Genomic DNA, 22,082 nt, shown 5'->3' with positions numbered 1-22,082 from the left:
GACTGCTTTGCTGTGGGCTGTTGGTGAGCTTTCCTGTGTTGGGTTTCATTGCTTGTCATCATTACTATGTCTGGTAGTGGTTCAGAAATGCTCATTTATTTTCAAACAGAAGTGCTGAAATGTCCAGTGTTATAGTTCAGTTAGTCTGTTTTTGCTAAAGGCCCAAATCTACCTTCTGAGCATCTGCAAGATTCAGCTGTGTGTTGGTCTGTGGGTCTTTGCAATTTGTTAAAATATCCTCCAAATAGCATGAGCCAGCAAGATAGGTCCAGGTCAGAAAAAAGTGAGAGAAGTCTGTTACTTCTTTGCTTTTAAATATTCCAAAGTTTGATTTGAAAGAATTTAGTTTTAGAAAAGAATCACTAATAATTCTGATACTACTGTGTCTCATCATTTATATAACTTACTAGTTGAAATTCACATGGTTCTTAGAAATGCATGTCTGTCAACTTCTCAAGCAGTCGTTTACAGGGTGTCCTTAGTGTGTTATGACTGGCTGGTTCATCATAATCCCTACTTCCTTTTTCCTTTATTCTGCAAACAATCTCATGCCTACTCTAAGCCAGACTCTGTGTTAGATACTAGGGATGGAGGAAAAGAAGATTCATTTCCTGTTGATGAAATTCAAAGTCCAGTTTGGGAGCCAGAGGAGTAAATGCAGTATTATAAGTGCTAAGAAAGAGGTATGCATATTTATTCATTGCTTAAGTATTTACTAACCTAACTATAATATGCCAGGTATATATCGACTTGCTGGAAATATTGTGATAAATGAAACTATGTTCCCTTGGAGTTTACATGCATTTGGAGTTCTGCTCAAATGGCACATATTGGAGAGAACTTCCTTGTCCCTGTATCTAAAAGAGCACCGCTCATCATTGTCTATCCTTTTAACTCTATTTAGATAATTTTATTCTCTGATATGTTACATAAATATTTGTTGATTGCCTTTCCACAAGGCTAAAGACTTTCTTTACGGCTGTATCCCCAGTAACCGGCACCAAACGTACTAAATAATAGTGAACGAATTAACAAATGAATGGAGCAAGGCAACAAACACATAAAAGTAAGCAAGAAAAATATCAGGTGGTGATAAGTGTCAGGCAGAAAATTAAAACGGGTATAATAAGAGAATGATTTGGTGACCGCTTTAGATGGGTGTGCTAAGGAGATCACACATAAGCCAAGATCTATCTGAATGATGACCAGTGCCCAGCACTGTGATGTGAGGAGGAAGAACACTCCTGGACAAGGGAAAGGCAGTGCGAAAACCCTAAAGTGACAATGACTTTGTGTTGAAAGAACTCAAAAGAAGTCCATTTGGCTGTAGTAAGGGAGGCAAAAGGTAGAGGTGGTATGGGATGAGGTTGTGAGGGTAACTGGAGACCAAGGGAAGGGGTTCGGGTTTTACACTGAGTACTACAGGAAGAATTTGGAGGATGTTAAACAGGAAAGTGACATGATCTGATTCGCATTTTGCAGATTCACATGGGCTAACTTGTGGCATGTGGATTGTAGAGGCGCATGATTGGAAGTTGGGGGCTAGTAAGGGGCCATTGCCGTAGCCCCTACAACACCATTGATCTTTACTGGGCATGAGATACATTGAGATGATAAATAAAGCAAGAACACTTCTCTCCAGAAACTAAGAAACCTTCAAGTGCTGGTGTAGGATGAAATAATGTAGGACCCCAGTTTGTATTGAACTCCAACTGGTAGAATACTTCTCTTTTAAACTTTTAAAAGTAGATTGAAGAGGGATTCAAAAATCCAACGTGCATAATAATTAACAGGAGCTTGTTAGAATGTAGACTCCCACATCCTCCCCTACCATTAGAAACTCTTTCTACGGTAGGGACCCATAATTTGGAGTTAAACAAGCACCACAGGTGACTCTGAAGCCAGATTCAAGGATCACTTTGAAGAAGCACAGGTTTGCTTTGTCAGCTCTAGATTATCACAACAGCTTCCTAATTCATATTTGTATTCTTTAGACCAGGGGTTGGCAAATTACAGCCAGTGGCTTTAACATCTTTTAAAGGATTATTAAGAATGGCTTTTAAAGAGTTATTAAAGGAACCAATGAAATTGAGCACAGAGCTGTTAGGTTAACTTGCTCAAGGTCTCACACTTAATAAGTGGTAGAGCTGGGATTTGAAACCAGGCATGTAAAGGGTTATTAAAAGAATGACTTTTACATTTTTAAAAGGTTATTAAAAACAAAAAATTATAATATACAACAAAGACTACAGGTGGCCCTCAAAGCCTAAAATATTTACTATCTGTCCCTTTACAGAGAAGTTTACTGCCTCCTGCTCTAGACCATTCACCATGCTACTGCCAGAGCATCTTTCTAGCAAACCCGTCCATGCTGCTTTCATGCTTAAAAGTTCGTTTCATGGCTTGTCATCACTTGAGGATAAAGTCTGGATGCCTTGGCTTTTATCATTTGACATCCACTTATCTCTCCAGCTTCATCTCTTACCATATCCTTGACCTCATAGAACTGAGCTCTGCCCTTCAGCAGTACACAAATACTTGCTGTTCACAAATGTGCCTGGGGCCTTCTGACCCACTTTGTCTGGCTAATTCCTGTCCTTCCTTACAGGAAGCCTATCCCCAAAGCCAGGTCAGATGACCCCCTCCATCACCCACATAGTACCCTATGCATAATACTCTCTCGGCCTTACCATTGTGTATTAAAATTAGCTGTTAGTTTTTCTGGAGTTTGTTAATCATTCTCAAGGGCCTATATTTAAGAATGTGTCTTATTTTCTCCGTAATTCTAAGAACATGATAGACACTCAACAAATAAAAAACTGAATGAATAAATAAAGGTATGAATAGTTGGATGCCCACGATTAGGAGGGAGGTTTTCTTATTGTGAGGAGGCTGCGGTCTGCAAGGTTTTTTATAGTCTGGATTTCCTATGCCATTGTGGAAGAGTTCCAGAGTGATACCTGTTCCTAACCAAACATTTCTGACTTGCCCATATGTTCTCCACTAAAGAAGTTTCAGGAAACCCTGAGATTCTGTGACACAACTGTGCAATTTGAAAAGCACTGTTGTAGTGTGTATAAGTACAGAGAGTAAATCTCCTATCACATCCCATCTCCCACCACATCCAGGCCAGTGGAGAAATCATCAGGCTCATCATCACAGGTAACATTTATAGAGCACTTACAATGGGCTTCAGGTGTTCATTTATCCTCACAATAACCCTTTGAAGTTACTATCCCAATTTTACAGATATTGGAGTTGAAGCACGGAGATGTTAGATTAACTCGCTCAAAGTCTCTCACTTAAAAAGTAATCGAGCAGGGGTGAGGCGCGGTGGCTCACGCCTGTAATCCCATCACTTTGGGAGGCCGAGGTGGGCGGATCACGAGGTCAAGAGATCAAGACCATCCTGGCCTACATTGTGAAACCCTGTCTCTACTAAAAATACAAAAATTACCTGGGCATGGTGGTGCATGCCTATAGTCCCAGCTACTTGGGAGGCTGAGACAGGAGAATCGCTTGAACGCAGGAGGTGGAGGTTGCAGTGAGCTGGTATTGTGCCACTGCATTCTGGCCTGGGTGACACAGTGAGACTCCGTCTAAAAAAAAAAAAAAAAAAAATTAATGGAGCTGTGATTTGAATCCAAGGCAGTCTGGCTTTTGGAACCATTTCTTTTTATTGATTATAACCTTAGTTGAATACGGGGACTTGCCACTGTTTTATAAGAAGGCCACTGGGGTCAACTAGACCCAGCATAAATTAACATTCAATATTCTAGCCAACTGGCTTCCAGCTGATGAGGCTTTTGTTTTTATTTTGGCATAACTGCTTTAAAGATAGCCTTTTCTTCTACTGATAGCTCTACCTTTATATATACACATGTATATGCAAATATGCACTAAATTAGGCACTCAATAAACATTACAATTGCTACATTTGTGTGTGTCTGTGACTGCACATGTTTACAGTGTTGATGGCTCAGGCACATGTGTGGTTAGAGACCTAGAGCGCAGGCAATATGAAGCTAAACTGTTCCTCGCTTTCAGTCATTCTATATAAACACTGAGCACACATTTGGAGATGAGACTCAGGCAAAAGCTAACTCCAGTCTGCTTTTGGATAGAGTATAACACCCCTAGCCAAAGAACCTGGTAAATTTTCCTTCTCTACATCTAATACCAGGAGGCTTACGTAATATGGACAAATATATGTTCAGTATTCCTACGTCTGAATCCAGTTCTAGAAACAATACCTGGAAGGGCAGTGCTGACTTCCTTGTAGAAAAGCCAGATTCTCCAAAATTGGCACTGCACGTTGGATTACCAAATTAGGAAAAATTACTGGACGAGGATTGATCATTCCCCCAAGAAACACCTACATACTGCTGATAGCACCACACTGTCAGGGAAGGCCTTGCTTAACACTTAACACTATTGAACCAGGAGTAACCCAAAATCACAGATTCCTCATAGCTCAGCTGATTTAAGTCTGTAAGCTTTTAAGTAAGACTTTCTTTTCTTTTCAAAAGGAATGCAGGTGAACATAAAGAATAATATGAAACTAGATGCTTGAAGAAAATACTTATTTCTTCCTGTGGGTGGGAGGTCACTCCCAGGTGATACTCCTCCTAACATGGAATCCTAGGGAAATGGCTAAGTCTAAGGAATTTCAGCCTTTTAATCCCTAAGCCTGTTCCCTGTTTTCCTTCTCTTCTGGGCCTAGGTGTTCCCAGCTTATCCTCCCCAACCCCTTCAGCCAGAGGAGCAACCTGATGGCACATCAGTTAACACAAAGGGCAGCCCACGGTGGTAGGAGACAGTAAGGCTGGAATCAGAGCAACTTTGGCACAAATCCCAGTTCTGCCACTTAGTATTGTGAGTCTACTTTTATCTCTCTGAACCTTGGTTTTCTTATTAGTTAAAGTAAAATGATACTAGTACAATTAGGCACTTTGATTCTGCCCTTCGGACTAGCAGAAGTGCAAAGAACAGAAATAATGTCTGTAACGTGCCTGACACACAGTGGATACTCATTTGCCAGTATCCAAAATCATTGTCATTTAGACATGGGGCCATTGTATCACACTGTCTTCCAGGACATCTCAAACTAAGAAGCTTCACTCTTATTTGAGGAACATCTAGGTAGTTGTTCAAAGAGTTGGGTTAGCAAGGTTTCTAGGAAAACAGCGTGATGGAGAATTATCAGCCTAAATCCAGGCATCACGAGGGGATGTTGATATTCTACTGACATTCTTTGCTGTCATTTCTGAGCTGATAGGAAAGTGAAATCTGTAGCCTCTAAATGATTATATTTCCCAGAAAGTTTTGTACAGTGTTCCAAAGTGGTGCTGAATAGGACATGAATTAAGGCATATTTGGAAGTCTTTAACTTGGGCAACACAGAGTATCAGCAGATGGAAACTTCTCAGAATGGAAGTGAAGATCAGATGGGAAATTCCTCCAGGGTCAATTTCAGAACCATAGTTGTGAATAATTCTCTATGTACAAGTCATAAGCACATGAAATGCAGTTTCCAAGTTTGCAGATAATATAAAAACTAGAGGCAGGGAAGATAGGGAAGGAAAAACAAGCCCATTTCAGTTTGGTTTGGCTTGTTTCCCTTATAGAGCTAAAGGAAATGGAGATGACAAATGTTTTTCCCAGTTGAAAAGTGTAAGAATAGCAAGCCAGAGAAAAAGAACCGTCCCAGTAAATACATAAGCCTCACAAAAGAAAAGTATTGAGTGTCAACACAGTGGTCGCAGAAATGACCATCATGAATCATGCAGGTGAAGAGCACTGGAAGATAGTAGACAACCAGTGGCAACCAGACAGCACTAGTGAGGCTTAGAGTCAGGCACTATCTATTCCCTGAAATGCTAGGGGATCTCCAGAGATCCCCCTAGCAGTTAGTTTACTCTTCCTGGAAGAGTGGTCCTAGCACATGGCAGAGTTCCAGAAAAGTGGTTAACTGTTTTAGTATAAATAAGGATGTCACTGAGATAAACCAGAAATGAAAAATTTTCCATGTTATATGCCAGAAGTCAGCAAACTTTTCTAGTAAAGGGCCAAATAGTAAACATTTTAGGATTTGCAGGCATCAGGAGTAAGGAATGACCTTTGACTGTTCTTAAACTGACTATACTCAACTCTGTCATTATAGTGTGAGAGCAGCCATAGATAATACTTTAATCTGTATGCTAGTTTTCCAATAAAACTTTATTTATAAAAGCAAGTGGTAATTGGCTGCAGTTTGAGGACCCCTATCCCAAGTGGATAGGAAATCCAGTCAGTCATTTCATGCAGAGGTTTGTAATTTGACATGAGTTACCCAGCAAGCAGATAAAACACACATATTAGCAAATTCAAGACTCTGAACTTCTGAAAGAGAAGGAAGTTAAAGGGTCTGGCAAAAAGAAGAAGACCAGGGTTAAGAATGTGTGGTCAGGTGGCCTTTCCCATTCCAAAAATATTTTCTATACTTCCATCTGAGCAATCATGAAGCTTCTGGCATTAAACAACTTTTAGTTGGCAATGACATTAAAAACAGCAAAGGTTAAAAAAAGTTGCCCTAGCCAAATGGTGATATGAAACTCTTCATGAACCTCAAATCTGTTGCCCAAAATTTTTGTACAAAATAAAATTCTCCCTTGCAAGCCTCTGGGCTACTATAATTTTTGGTTTCAGAAAAATAATCCTGCTCACGGAGGAGATCTCAGAGCATTCCTTTTGCCTCCCGTTTGAAAGTATCTAAAATCCAGAATATTTTTCAGTGATTGTCTATTTCCCTAAGTAACTACAAACCTTGACGTTAATTACCCGCCCCCGCCCCCGCAACCACCGAAAATGAGGCCAAACCATATGCCTGCCAACTAGGCCCCGGTTGATTCCTGGATGCTGTCAGTTTAAGAACAGTCAAAGGTTATTCCTTACTCCTGATGCCACCATGTACTAGCTGAGCAAATTGCTTCTGTGAACTTTTGCCTGCTCTCTAAAATGGGAAAATAACATCAGTCTAGTAACATGGTAGTAAGGATTCAATAATAAAAAGCATATACATTTGCCTATAAATACTAGCACCCGCTCCCGCTTTGTGGTAGATTCCATTATCCTAATCTAAGGAATCCCTAAGCAGAAAAATACCCATTTTAGGATAAGGAAAAGACTTCACCATCTGGTCCTATAAATAGGAATTTGGGGCTAATGTTATTTGCACAAACTTTGCTTACTTGCTCCTGAGTTCACTGTTTTCCAGCTCTAACTCATTTGCTCTTGTTTATATTCCTTTCTGAAATTGCAGAATTCTGGCTTTTTTTTTTTTTTTAGTGTTCTAAAATTTCAGTATTTGGTTATTGGTCTTAATACAGTTATGGAAATAACTAGTTGTCCTTATTCAGAGATTCCTGAGTCAAGAATAGAATGAAGGTAGTTGCCAACCCAGCGTGCTACGTGGCCTCACTTCTCTGCTCCTCTTTTCTCCTCCCTGGTCCCATGCACAGCAAACCCTTTGTTCCCTTTCTATACACCCAATTTATGTTTTTTCATTGAAATCTCTACATTTCTCATTTCCCCATGTCTTCACGACATCTAGAATTTATAAGCCCTGGCATGAAGAGTGAATGGTAATGATCATGGCGATGTTAACAACTGTAACAAAATCATAATCAGCTACATTTCTGTAGTTTTTTACTACATGCCAGGCACTTTTCTGTGTCCTTTAAATACATTAGCTTATACAGAACTCTCACAACAACCCTAGGTAGGTACTATCATTCTCATTTTATAAATGAGGAAACTGTCACTGAGAAGTTAAGTAAATTACTTGCCCAAGGCTACAGAGCTGCTAAGTGGCAAAGCAGGGATTTGATCCCATCATTAATGGCTCCGGAGTCTGTCCTCTGAACCACTGTCCGCTATGCTATATTGTGGATATGATCATTTTCAGCCTCGTTGCTTTGAAGGTAACCAAATGAGTATTTATTATGTATTTATTTAGTGTGCCAGCACTATGCTGAATACTGAAGAGAGAACTATGAATGAGATAATAATTTATAATCTCACTGAAGAAATGAGACACTGTTGATTGAAAAAGGCTTCGTAGTGGAGTTTTAACAACTAGATCAGGAAACGGACAGATTCTTGTGTAGTATAGCAGCACAAGGAAATAGAACTAGAACTTGTTCTTAAGGGAGGGGGAGGAGGAGGAGCCTGTCTTTAGCCCCAGGCTAATGACAAGGAGAGTCAAAGAGGCCATCTTGACTAGAGTGACAAGTTTGTATTGGGATGTGGGGCAGATAAGTTTGAAAAGAAGAGGAAGCTACTGTTCTACAAAGAAAGGATACACCCACAATTTCTAGCTTCCAGTCCTGTGTTGAGGCCTACAATAGGTTTAGGAAAGCGTACCAGTCAGAATGAGAGGCCTGAGGTGGCACAATAACATATCCCAGGTAGTAGATGGGCATTTCTCTACCCAGAACCTGAATATTTTGTCTGACAACTAGAAATTCCAAGAAGGTTACTTAGGTTATGTGTACCATCAAAAAAAAATCATTTATTAGCTTTATCTGGTGTTCAAACTGAGACCTTTTTACTTGCAAAACAGTAAGAATGAGTCTATATACTCTTCTATGAGATCTTCGCAAGAACACTGTGAGGTCAGTATTAGCCTCAATTTATAGAAGAAACTTAAAGGCTCACACAGTTGAATGACTTGCCTAAGGCCCACCACACGACTCTAGACTGGAGTCCGAGTCTCTTGGTTCCAATTTGGGAAGTCTTCCCCTCCACAAGGCAGCTCCTCATAGCTGGGGATGGAGATCAATTTGAGAAGTAGGTTCACACAAGACAGTGGTGTCACAGTTGAGCCAAAGATCCAGAGGACCCCATGATGCCAACCTACTCACAGAACTTCCAGAGACTTTCCTTTATACACCCGGAGCTGCCTTTATTTCAAATAAGAGCCCTTAAGCACTACACATTCCAAATGCAGAGGAGATGATTTATCCTGAAAGAGATTATACTTGGTAGAAATGGCCTGTGAGCATTTGGTCCATATCTTATTCTCATGCATGACAAGGATTTTTACTTATGTACTAGAACAATTTCTTGCACCCTCTCAGCTGGTCCTTAATTTGTAGCATGCTTGTGAAGGCATATTGTCACATAGAAGCTTACAAATAAAGGCCCCCAGAAAAACAAAACTGCTCCTTCATTTTCTGGCTAGAAGTAGGGTCAAAGAAGTAAAGTAATAAATTTTAGGCTAGAAAAATAAAAAGTGTGGTACAGGTCTGGGAGGAAGTCAAGGAGTATTGATATACCTAGTATGACCACAGTACCACTTGCTATGTAGGTCTTAATTGTACCCATTCTATGTCCCCACATCCTCTGGTTCCATAAATTCCAAAACAGCTCCAAAGGAATCCTATAGGTTTTGTTTGGAAAGCAGCCCTATGTTTCTCTGCCTGCTCATTCTAAAGCAAGCCTATCAAATTTGGAAACTAAATATAAACTGACAGAAATCAGCAACTAGCGAATTAAGCTAAATTAATAGAGTAGACTACTGAAATACAAAGAAAATGTTTTTTTCCAGGAATCTCTCTCTCTAGTCGCCAGGCTAGGTAAACTGAAGCAAGCCTCCCTCTCTGCAGCAAGCCCTTTCCTTTGCCTGGCAGTGCTTCCCAGAGAGCCCTGCATGGGACCCCCCTCCAGAACTACTGCTCCGCCTAGTGGCAGCCTTCAAGCCTTCATCTACCAATTTTATGGGCATATTGTATGTATAATAACAGGAGTCAAATCCTCCCCTATCCCTGAAAGGACTTATGTCTTAGTGGATTTTAAGAGAGCGGGAAATAACATCCAAATGGGCCAAATGTACAAAGAACACACTGTGGGCAGCTTTCTAATTACAAGAAGAAAGCATGACTAAACAGTTGAGTCTCATGGTGGTCCCAAAGGGATTATAGGGTGGAAAAAAAAAAAGTGCTGGACCAAAAACAAGAGATTCTACTTCAAATCCTGACTCTGCCCCCAAATAACTATGTACCCTTGAGCTAGACAGTTCCATTTTATAAATATAAGTGACTTTTATAAGTATATACAATAAGTGAGAAATTCAGGCTTTCTCCCATGTAGATTTTGTCTTAAGACAATATTTAAGACTGTTTTTATGAAAATAAATACTACAGTTTCTCTATCTATGTATATAGTGTTTATGGAATAATAGACTATACAAATGCTAAATCTCATGATCTACATGTCACCGTTTCCATTGCCGCTACTCCTATTCTAGTTCAAATCCTTACCACTCTGTGCCCTCTGTGATGGATCACCTGCCTTCCTTTCATCAGCCTTGTAGGTATTCTTTTCCAGGCTTCAGACATGGGCAGAAAGCATGGTGGCTTACTTAGTGCCTGGAGAAACCAGTGTAACTATAAAAACTAACCCCCACCTAAAAATAAATGGGCGAGGGTAGGACAGGGTTACATCCTCTGCCTGAAATCAGACAGGTGCAGTAGTTGTATGCAAAAAAAAAAAAAAAATGATGCTAATATGGAGATCTAATAAGTTGCCTAGGGGGAACTGGCCAATATCATGTGCCCCTCTCACTCCTTCCTCACAATTTCCTCATCCTCCCTCCTCCCTCACGGTTAATTTGCCATTCAGAGTGTGTAGCATTACCAAGGAAAGAGTCATTGGAAATACCAAAAGAGGATCTAGAAATTCCTTATATACCCCAGTTTAACAGTTCCCTCTGATGAGCAGGAAAACAGACTTCAACTGGATTTTAGAAGTTGGTAAACTGAAATAGAGGAAGATAATGAGATTTGCCAATGGCCGTTACTTAAATCATAGTAGGACCAAAACAAAGTTCAGGAGAACTATCTTCTAGCCTCCTGCTGCGAGTGTCCAAGAACCGTTTTCTGTAGGGACAGGGAGATGTTTCCAGTGTCAGGGAGCCAGCTACCCTAATGGGTTTGGGAACTTAGCATATTTTAATTTCTACCTCTGCCATGTGGTGAAATTGAATAGTGATCTACTGAGTTCCATCATTCTCAGTTCTATTGAAACTTGACTAAGCCTGCTTTCATTATTATTTAGAATTTTTGTGAAAGCATAAATATTCCTGGGACATCATAAAGCTTTAAATCATAAAGTTGATTTTTAATTTTCTAATCTAAAACAGCTTGAACACCTGAAGAGACTTAGCAATGATATTACATTATGTTGCATCTGATAAGATTCCTTCAGGAAACAGTCATACTATGATCTAAAATATTGTATGGTTTACCAAAGATAAGTAAATTGTATAGTCATCTTTCTCTTATTAGCTTCTTTGAAATAAACTAACATGTAATTGTTTGACTTTGAGAAAAAAGCAACTAATGTTTGATGGATGAGTGAATGAATGGTTGGATGAGCCATAACACAATCTCTCAGTGAATGTATGGGTGGATGAGCTATATCACAAGCTCTCAGAGGCTTCCTTTCATCCCTCACAATGTTTCAGCTCTAGTTGAATGCCACAAAACTTGAGTGTCTCCAGTAATAGTGGTGATGATCTGGAATAGCACTAAATCAAGCACAAATCATTCAAAAACTTCCTTTAACTAAGGTGTCTATTTCCTTCCCCATTTTACTAGAGCTGCCCATATATAATTCGATTGATTGATGGAAGCCTTACTTCTACTTCCTGCCTTTCCTCTGACAGGAGGTAAGAATAAGCAATGTAGTAGGCCCAAGGCCAAAAGCTGAGCTCAGGAGATCTCATTCACTGCCAGACTGGTCACCCACCTCAGAATAATTGACAGCTGATTAGAAGTGGTGCTGAAATGCAAATGTCATACAGCCTGGAGAGACCCGGCAAGGGAAATAGTGAGGAAAGAATTGTATAGTGGGAGAGTGTTGCTGGGGCAGACCTGACCTCCAGGCTTAATCTTACCACAGAGTCTTAATGAGTTCTCCCCACATTTCTGTTGTTTCCCCACCCTCTCACTTTCTTGAAAAACAACCCCTATTAACTGCTTACCTCCTAGGGAAGGATGCTAGCATAATATTGGGTGAACAGTTTTTTGAAGCTTTTGAAACTAGGGAGGTTAAAAAATCACAAAGCTAGAAATGACTAGCTTCAGGATCCCCAAAACTGGCTACTGAGCCATTTCTGTGCTATCAAATAAACTGTCAACCTAAAGTACCTGTCAGGTCTAGGCACCGGATCTCTGAGCTTCTCCGCTGTCCCCCCAACCCTTCTAGATTCCCTCCTCCACATACACATTCCAGTTATCAGCCAGCCTCACTAAGTCACCAAGACATCAGGTTCAAGTGATCGTTAGTCATTAATTAAGCTGCCATAATGTCGCAGGTACTTTCTAGAAATGGCATAAATCTAGAAAAGAAAAAACAGACTTGGGTGGAGTAGGTTTGAAGCTCACTGTAGGCACTCACAGTTTGATTCTTTTAAGTCTTTTCAGATTAAAAAAAAAAAAGTCTGAAGTAGACTGTGATTATTCTGGAATTTTCTCTCCATGACCTTGAAGGGCAAGTTTTGACTTTATTCTACTGGGAACCTACTCTACAGAGAGTCCCCTGTAGTAGTGGGGAAAATAAAAGCAATAAATAAGACCTGAAGAGGATCACATGAGCCCAGGAGTTCAAGACCAGCCTGGGCAACTTGGCAAGACCCTATCTTTACGCAAAATTTAAAAATTAGCTGGGAATGGTAGTGCATCCCTGTGGTCTCAGCTACACAGGAGGCAGAGGTGGGAGGACTCCTTAAGCCCAGGAGGTCAAGACTGCAGTGAGCTGTGTTTATGCCTCCACACTCGTGGGTGACAGAGCAAGACCCTGTCTAAAAAAAAAACAAAAACAAAAACAAAAACAAAAAAAAACAAACCTGAGTTTTGTGCCCCATAAGATTTACAGCTAAATAAAGACAATAGATGTATATATGACTACACAGCGGCTGTGACACAGAATTTCCTTCAAATATGTGTAAGATCCTCTCAATATGCAATTCTTGGCTTTTTCTCTTCTACCTGCAAACCTGAACAGATGTCTGTCTGGTTGTTTTTTGTTGTTTTTTTGTTTTTTTGTTTTTTTTTTTGAGACAGAGTCATGCTCTGTGTCCCAAGCTGGAGTACAGTGGGGCAAGCTCAGCTCACTACAACCTCTGCCCCCCACGTTCAAGTGATTCTCTCACCTCAGCCTCCCAAGTAGCTGGGATTATAGGCATACACCCCCATGCCCAGATAATTTTATTATTTTTGTAGTTTTAGTAGAGACAGAGCTTTGCCATGTTGGCCAGGCTGTTCTTGAACTCCTGGCCTCAGGTGATTTGCCTGCCTCAGCCTCCCAAAGTGCTGGGATTATAGGCATGAGCCATGGTGTCTGGCCAAGATGTCTGTCTTGATCTCTGGAAGCCCTGCGTTCTTTCAACCATCCAACCAAGCTCCACTTCTCTTTTGTAACTTTGCTTTTTCCTTAATGAGCCTTCCCCAAATCTATCTGTACCGTTTGTTCTAGCATCCCCCCTTCCCCCGGATATCTGTGTGTGTTATATGTATTTGGTGCACATATGTTGTCTGGTCCAGCTGGTAGCATTTAGATCAAGTAATCCACAGGCTGCAAAGGCAATGGGAAACCTCCTTATTTGAGATCACTACCACAGTCACATTAATCAAAGAGGCAAGAGAGCACAGGTTCTTGATTGTCCTTGTAGGTGGTTTGTCTCTGTTGTTAAAACAGGGTTCACCATACATCCTGAGGTTCCTTCCTGCCTTACCAATATTGAATGCCAAAAAGGAGTCAACTGACTTGACCAGGTCTATATTTCTTTTCTGTCGCTCCAGGATTCTTCTACAGCCAGATGATTCCTTACAGATCTTGGCACCAGTGGAAGCAGATGTGGGTTTCTACACTTGCAATGCCACCAATGCCTTGGGATACGACTCTGTCTCCATTGCCGTCACATTAGCAGGTAACCCAAAAATCCCTGTTCTGTTCATTTCATAAACCTTTATTGAATAAGTGCCTATAGTGTGTCAAATAGGCCCAGAGATGCATAGATAAAGGAGACCCAGATCCCATCTTCAGGGAGTTTGTAATCTATAATTACAACAGCAGTGTAGTATGAGGTAGAATGAAGTGCTATAACTGATAACCAAATATATGCAAGGACAGTACATTTCTGCCAGGAGGTCTTAGAGTTGCAATGAGTGGAATTTTGATAAGAGACAGGGATATTTCATGCAGAAAGAATAATATGAGCAAAGGTGATGTGTGCAAATCAGTAGCATGTTGGAACATGAATTGTGAATTATAATCATTGAAGACTCTTTTGGATCCTGTCATCTCCTTGTTCCACCTGTTGCAAGAAAGACTACGACCCATAAATAATTGGAATTCTGTGGTCATGGCTTGAAGCAGGAGTGTTCCCCAGTACTTCTCTCTGAGTCTGCTTTATTTCATCCTCTTGCTCTAATGCACTGCCAACATTCCCCTTTATCCATTGAGGTTAGACAATACATTCTGCACATGGTGACTTAAGAACATTGCAACTCAGAGTACCATGTCTCCCATAGTTGTGGTCTTGTAGTAGACGACATGTAGAGCTTTTATAAAACCTCTTTGCATAGGACAAACCCATGCCTTTGAAACTGAAAGAGAACTTAGATACCAGCTGGACCGAGGCCCTTGTTTCTCAGAGGCCAGGCAACCCGAGGTCACACAGCTGCTCTGCTAGTGGCGGGGGAAGAAGGGAACTGGAGTCTCCTAACTCCCAGCTCATTGTTCTCCCTACTTCCCCACTGATCTGAGAAAATAGGATCCTTCCTCTCAGATCTGGCCCATCCAGTCTTTGTGGCTGTGTTGCATGTGTTTGTCTTTATTCTTTTCAATTGCTGCTCTCATCAGATGATTCAGTAGATGCTAGAAAAGCCAACATCACCCCACACTGACTTCATCTGTCCCTGCCAGGATTATGTTGTCATACTGTACTCCAGTCACACATGCTACCCCCTTGCATATCTGTTTAGCAACAGTATTTCTGCCCCCATGACTTCAGGCTGATCTGGGAAGGGACCCTTAGCAGGCGGCTTTGCGGGGAAGATCAAAGTCAACAATGAAGAAGGCAATTTAAGGAGCCCTGGGCCGGATTAAAGACTGATATTATTAATGCCTATTTTTTGTGAATAAAACATTTGCTTTTCTTCTAATGTATTCCAGTTGCAATCTTTATTCCCCTCTTTATACAGAGTCCAGATGCTCAGCACCAATCTTGTTAAATCTCTCCTGCTATCCACCCTCCAACCTGCTTTAGCAAGGGCACTGCTGACATCTTTCCAGTTGCTGGCAGATAGTGGCTCTTGCAGGATTAATTCTCTTGTTTATATTAATCCAGATACGGTTCAGCTCTATCACAGACTAAATACCCTTTGTTCACCCGAATTTAATACGATTAATAGAAACCTGTCTGGAATTAAGCAAGGCAATTGTAACATCAGGCTTGCCTTCAGCTCTTTGAAGAGGGGTTATTGGAGGCTGCCAACAAGTTCAAAGCCAGGGAAGAGAGACAGAGCAGCCAAAGAGGCACCAGGGAAGGGGAGGAGAGGGGCTGCCTGGTGAAGTATGACTACAGACACCACACCCAGGGCATAGGGAGCTGCATCCTTGCACCTTAGCTGCTAGGGTTTGTATAGGTCTGCTGGAAAATCTATCAAGCAGTCCCTCTAAAAACAAAGGCTCAAATGTACATTGCCTTAAGAATGTATTTGTACCCTTACCTGAGTTTATCATCCACACCTGTGCCAATGTCTACACTCACAGTGTTAGGTGGTTCACCAGCTCCTGTTGTGAGCACACCCTCTGCCACATATTGTGGAACCTACAGCAATAAATAAAACCTGTGTTTTGTGGTCCCTGATGCTTACAGAGGAGTGAAGGCAAGCAATGGATACCTGGCTACCTAGAATTGGGAGAAAGTTGCAATTTACTTCAAATGTATGCATGGAGTTCCTGCTTAGTAGGTTATAAGATATAATCTGAACATAAATTAAATTGGAGGGGTGGGGGTGAATGAGTATCAGGCATTTCTAAGTTTTATTGCCAGTTATACTCCTTATTAGCTGTGTGATCTTGGACAAAGTATATAACCTCATTGAGTCTCTGTTCTCATCTGTAAAAATTTAACTAACATTATTTTACAGGGTTGTTGTGAGGTTAAGTAAGATTGCACATGTGAAAAAGCACTTAACCCAATGCCAGGCACATTGTTCATACTCAATAAATGTAAGCCTCCTTTCTTTCTCTAGCTCTTCTAGAGTGAAACAACCTGAAAACAATTCTAAGATGTGCAAACCATTATCCCAACTCTGCTTCCATGTATCTTTCAGTATGTGTCTTAACACTGAGATTTTTCAAGTATGAACTTAGAAACTGATTCAGTTCACTTGCAGTCAAATCCTCTTGATGAATCTCAGCACTACTATGTTTTTATGGAAACTGCAGGGGTTTTTTCCTGGACTTTAGTATTAATGTAGGCCAAAGAGGAAAAAAAAAAAAAACTTTGAGCCTCAAGATAATCAAGTGTCCCCATGATTTTATAAGGAAAGTATGGACTTGTGTGTTTCCAGTGTGCCTGCATTTACCAGATGCAGGGAAATTTGTTCATAATGATTCACAAAAGCAGGCATAGCATGGCAGTTAAAATCATGGGCTCCGGAGCCTTAGGGTCTAGGTCTGTATCCTGGCTCTGTCACTTCCTAAGTGTAACCTTGAGCAACGTCTTTATACTCACTGACTCAATTTCTTCATCTGGCAAGTGGTGCTAATAACAGCACCTGACTCAGAAAGTTCTCATGGAGATTAAATGCAATCATTCATAAAAAATGTTTATAATTGTGGCTGGCATGTAGCAGGCACTCAATATTTGTTAGCTATTATTATTGAGAGAATAATACATACAACAAAAGCCAACTTATGTTTACAGTGGGAGAGACTCCTTTTCAGGGACCAGGATGCTCACAAACCCTTTGTAGAGCAGCTCTCTGAATGTCTCAGTGTCAAATAGGGAAGCTAGATTAGCCATCTGGAAAGTACTTGGGGTGCCTGGATTCAGAGCAAGGGAGATGGCTTGTGATGAATATTTCACGTGGGCAACAGAGAGAGACGCCTGATGGGCTCTCCCTGGCCCACAGCAAGATGCCTGCCATTGAGTTTGCCCCATCCCGTGGATCCAGTGTCTTGCCAATTCTGCCTCTTAGATTCATTTCAGTTCTACTTCTTATTCTGTACACAAGTTTTCTTTGAACATGTAAACACCATTTAGTTTTAGACATAGAATACAGCCAAACCTTCCTTGCTCTGCCCTGCCTGTTTGGCCTATAAAATACTGTCTTTTGTGCCTTTTGCTCCTCTCTAAACTCTTCCATTATGTGCTGATTTTATCTTTAAGTCTCAGGGATTTGGGAGTACCTTGCAAGTGTCTCTCAGCATGGAGATGGCCAGTGTTTCCCTCCCTACCTCCCTGGAACAGCCCAGGGAACTCACAGCCATTTAGACCAAATGGCCCAAAATTCCTCTCTCTAAATTCACTTAGCTGGATGCCTGTTTCACTGCTCCAAGTGTAGATGAAAGTAGCTTAGAAGGGGAGGATTGCAGGGAGGAGATTATGGGAATGTCACCAAAATGTCACATACCTAACACTTTGAAGTATTAATTACTTTGTGTTCAGGAATAAACAGGGCTAGGTAAAGGAGAGTCTCTGATGTGTGCAGACATAAGCACAGAGATTGGAGAATCAACTTGGCTGTTAAATTCAGCAATCAGCCATCTTGCTCAGAAATCTTCCAAATCTGAATGGCCTAGGCAAAGTTTTGAAGGAAAGGAAGTAGTTTCCAGGTAAATTGCTTCAGTCTGGATCCGTGGAGTTTAGCTGTACTTACCAATGCAGATAAGGGCCTCTCCAGGTATGGAGCATTGGTGAGGTCATCGACAAAAGGGAAACATTTTTGGTTGTTATTGATTTGATAAGATCACAAAAGAGATACTGTAAGGCCTGCCTGACATCATCAATGGGAAATGAGAATAAGAGGAGGGCTGAGGGATGAGTGTATCTTTCATTGAAAGGAGAGAACACAGATGAGCTCATCTGACATTTTCACAGGAAGGGAGAGACAGAAAATATTTCTCCTTTCCTAGCATGTTTTTTTGCTCTTTATGAGTTGAATAACTGATACACATTGTGTCTAATAAAGAGATCACAGAAACCTCACTGGGAAAATAAAAATAAAAGGCAATCGTTTTTTAAAATTCTGCTTCCTCTGTCCCTCCCCATCATGATTTAGTAGCTACAATAAAAGACAAGTGATTGTGTAAGCTTATCATAATGTAAGTCACTTCAAATTAGCATTTCTGAATTTTTCACCCAGCAGTTCTGTTAACAAAGGAGAGTTTTGCTTCATAAAGAGTTAGGCTCACAGAGGACCTAGTCAACAATACAAAGGCTAACAAAGGAAGACTTGCTCCCATGCACTAGATCAAAAGGAAAAGTGGCCCAGGCGCGGTGGCTCATGCCTGTAATCCCAGCACTTTGGGAGGCTGAGGCGGGCAGATGGCCTGAAGTCAGGAGTTTGAGACCAGCCTGGCCAACATGGCAAAACCCCATCTCTACTAAAAATATAAATGTTAGCCATGTGTGGTGGCAAGCGCCTGTAATCCCAGCTACTCAGAAGGCTGAGGCAGGAGAATCGCTTGAACCCGGGAGGTAGAGGTTGCAGTGAGCCAAGACCATGCCACTGTACTCCAGCCTGGGCAACAAGAGGAAAACTCCATCTCAAAAAAAAAAAAAAAAAAAAAGGAAAAGTGGACAGGTTTGACTGTTCTCTGGGCCACATGGTAATAGCCACTGACTGATCTAAGCTGCCATCAAGGAGATTTCAATATCTGATAGAATACTGAATAGCTAAGACCCTTAAGTTTTTCTCAGTAAGTACAGATGTAGAGAATGCCCACCAAAGACCCCAAGCTTTTATAGAACTTACTTAAAACTGATGAGAGTATAGCAGGAGAATCTCACTGAGCTCCCCAGTTGACTAGAGGAAATAAAAAAGAAAGTATAAGTGGTCCAAGTTGGCACATCTCAGTCTCAAAAAAGCAATTCCAACATCTATTCAATGGAATGCAGGAAGGATGGTGGTTGGACAGGTGGTGGGATATACCACATCCTCGGTTAGTGGTTTCTAGAGAGGCCGCAGCATCACATGGCTGTACTAAGTATGGGGTCCCTTGGCTAGGACTCTGTAGTGGAACATGCGAAGAATTTGTGGCAGAACCACTTCTGGCCTTATTCTACTTAGAAGCCATCAACATCAATTAAATAATTAGAAGAGGTAATGGTAGTAATCTGAGCAACCTGACCCACTGACATTGGCAAAAAAAAATCTAAATATTGAAAGAGAATGGTAATGGAAACAAGGATATGAGAAGGAAGGCATGCAGCCTGGGAATGTCTGGGAAAAGGCAGTCTAAGCCCTACCTACTTCCTCAAGTGCTAAGGGCCCTGTAATATTTACGCTGAAGGCGTGCCAACTAAACAGAATTTCAAGGGCACAAAAATTCTAATTCCTTCTCATCTTTTATGCAAGGCAATTAATTAGTAGTCACAATGTTGACCCTAAAAAACAAAAACAGGCAAAATCAGGTTAAAACTATTTTTTCAGCTTTATTGAGATATAATGTACATATCATAAAATTCTTTGTGAATGTGCAATTTAGAGATTTATTTAGCAAACTTATATAGCTATGTAACCATTACTATAAAGTTCTTTACCTTTTTTGAACTTTTAGGTTCAGGGGTTGAATCTCCAGGTTTTTTATACAGGTAAACTCATGTCACGGAGATTTGTTGTACAGATTATTTCATCACCCAGGTACTCAGCCTAGTACCCAATAGCTATTTTTTCAGCTCCGCTCTCTCCTCCCACTCTCCACCCTCAAGTAAGCCCCAGTGTCTGTTGTTCCCCCTTCTTTGTGTTCATGAATTCCCATCATTTAGCTCCCACTTAGAAGTGAGCACATGCAGTACTTGGTTTTCTGTTCCTGTATTAGTTTGCCTCCAGCTCCATCCATGTTCCTGCAAAAGACATGATCTTGTTCCTTTTTATGGCTGCATAGTATTCCATGATGTATATATACCATGTTTTCTTTAGCCAATCTGTCATTGATTGGCGTTTAGGTTGGCTCCATGTCTTTGCTATTGTGAAGAGTGCTGCAGTGAACATTTGTGTGCGTGTGCCTTTATGATAGAATGATTTTATATTCCTCTGGGTATATACCTAATAATGGGTTCTTTACTTTTAACAGCTTTATCAAGGCATAATTAACATACCATACAACTCACCCACTTAAAGTATACAATTCAACAGCTTTTCATATATTCAGAGTTGTGGCCGGGTACAGTGACTCATGCCTGTAATCCCAGCACTTTGGGAGCCTGAGGTGGAAGAATCGCTTGATCCCCAGGAATTCAAGACCAGCCTGGGCAACAGAGAGAAATCCCATCTCTACAAAAATAAAAATCAACACAGGTGTGGTGGCACATACCTGTGGTCCCAGCTACATGGGAGGCTGAGGCAGGAGGATTGCTTGAGCCTAGGAGGTTGAGGCTGCAGTGAGCCAATACCACTGCACTCCAGCCTGAGTGCCAGAGTAAGACCCTGTCTCCAAAAACAAAAAAACAGGAGTTGTGCATCCATCACCACACTCAATTTTAGAACATTTTTATTATCCCTAAAATAAACTCCACACCTTAGCTACTACTCCCTAATCTTCCCATTTCTTTCAGCTCTATGCAACCACTAATATACTTTAAATCTCCATAAATCTACCTAATCTTGATATTTTGTATAATTAGAATCATACAGTATATGGTTCTTTATTTCTTCTTTCACTTAGCATAAAGTTTTCAAGATTTATCCATGTTGTAGCATTATTCTTGTTTATGGTAGAATAATATTCCATTGTATAGAATAGACCACATTTTATTTCTCCATTCATCAGGTGATGGGCATTTGGGATGTTTCTACTTTTTGGCTATTATGAATAAAGCTGCTATGAAGATTCACATACATGTTTTTATGTGGACATATTTTTTATTTCTCTTGGTTATACACACCTAGGAGTGAAATTTCTGGGTTGTTTGGCGCATTTATGTTTACTATTGAAGAAAGTGCCAACTATGTTTCAAAGAGACTGCACCATTTTACATTTCCACCAGCAATGTAGGATAGTTCAGTTTCTCCATATTCTCACCAACAGTTGTTTTCATCTATCATTTTTATTACAGCCAGCCTCATGAGCGTGAAGTAGTACTTTATTGTGATTTAAATTACATTTTAATATTGACTAATGATGTCAGGCATCTTATGTGTTTATGAGTCATTTATGTGTCTTCTTTGTTGTGGTGACAACTTTGGTGATGTAGAAGGTGTATATTGCCTGCGTATTTTCTGTTGCTGCCATAACAAATAACCACATACTTAGAGACTTAAAGCAATACAAATACCTTACAGTTCTGTAGGTCAGAAGTCTAATACAGTCTCATCAAGATGTCAACAGGCTTTATCCCTTTCCGAAGGCTCTAAAAGAGAATCCTTTTCCTCTCCATTTGAGTTGTTGGCAGAATTTAGTTCTGTGAAACTTAGGTCTATGGTCTGTGTTTTCTTGCTGGCTATAATCTGAGTGCCATTTCCAGCTTCTAGAAGCCACTGAATTCCTTGGCTCATGGTTTCCTTCCTCCATCTTCACAACCAGCAATGGAGGGCTGTTTTCATGTTGCCCAACTCTGATATTAAGAGCTCACATGATTAGACTGGGCCTACCTTGATAACTTAGAATAATCTCCCCATTTTAGGTTCAGCTGATTAGCAATGTTAATTCTTCCTTAGCCATGTCACAGGTTCCAGGGATTATGACATAAACATCTTGGAAGGTCATTATTCCGCCCACCTGTCTGAAGGGCACACCCTGTCTGAAGGGCACAGCTCATTTTCATCTGACTGTTATCCCCCAAAAATAAAAATTTAATGTTG

General features: G+C 40.7%; 1 protein-coding gene across 3 annotated transcripts in view; it reads left to right on the top strand.

Annotated features, from left to right (window-relative positions):
- ADAMTSL1 (ADAMTS like 1) overlaps window positions 1-22,082 on the top strand; it is a 1,021,291-nt gene that overhangs the window by 889,165 nt on the left and 110,044 nt on the right. For all 3 annotated transcript variants that reach the window (XM_034967210.2, XM_063594468.1, XM_003822608.5), the window contains one exon: window positions 13,845-13,972. In XM_034967210.2, the coding sequence (XP_034823101.1) occupies window positions 13,845-13,972 (128 nt within the window). The remainder of the gene's footprint in view (window positions 1-13,844; window positions 13,973-22,082) is intronic.

Source organism: Pan paniscus, chromosome 11, assembly GCF_029289425.2.
Source record: "Pan paniscus chromosome 11, NHGRI_mPanPan1-v2.0_pri, whole genome shotgun sequence".
NCBI lineage: Eukaryota > Metazoa > Chordata > Mammalia > Primates > Hominidae > Pan > Pan paniscus.
The sequence above is the reverse complement of the archived record's forward strand: the minus strand, read 5'-3'. Positions and strand labels throughout refer to the sequence as shown.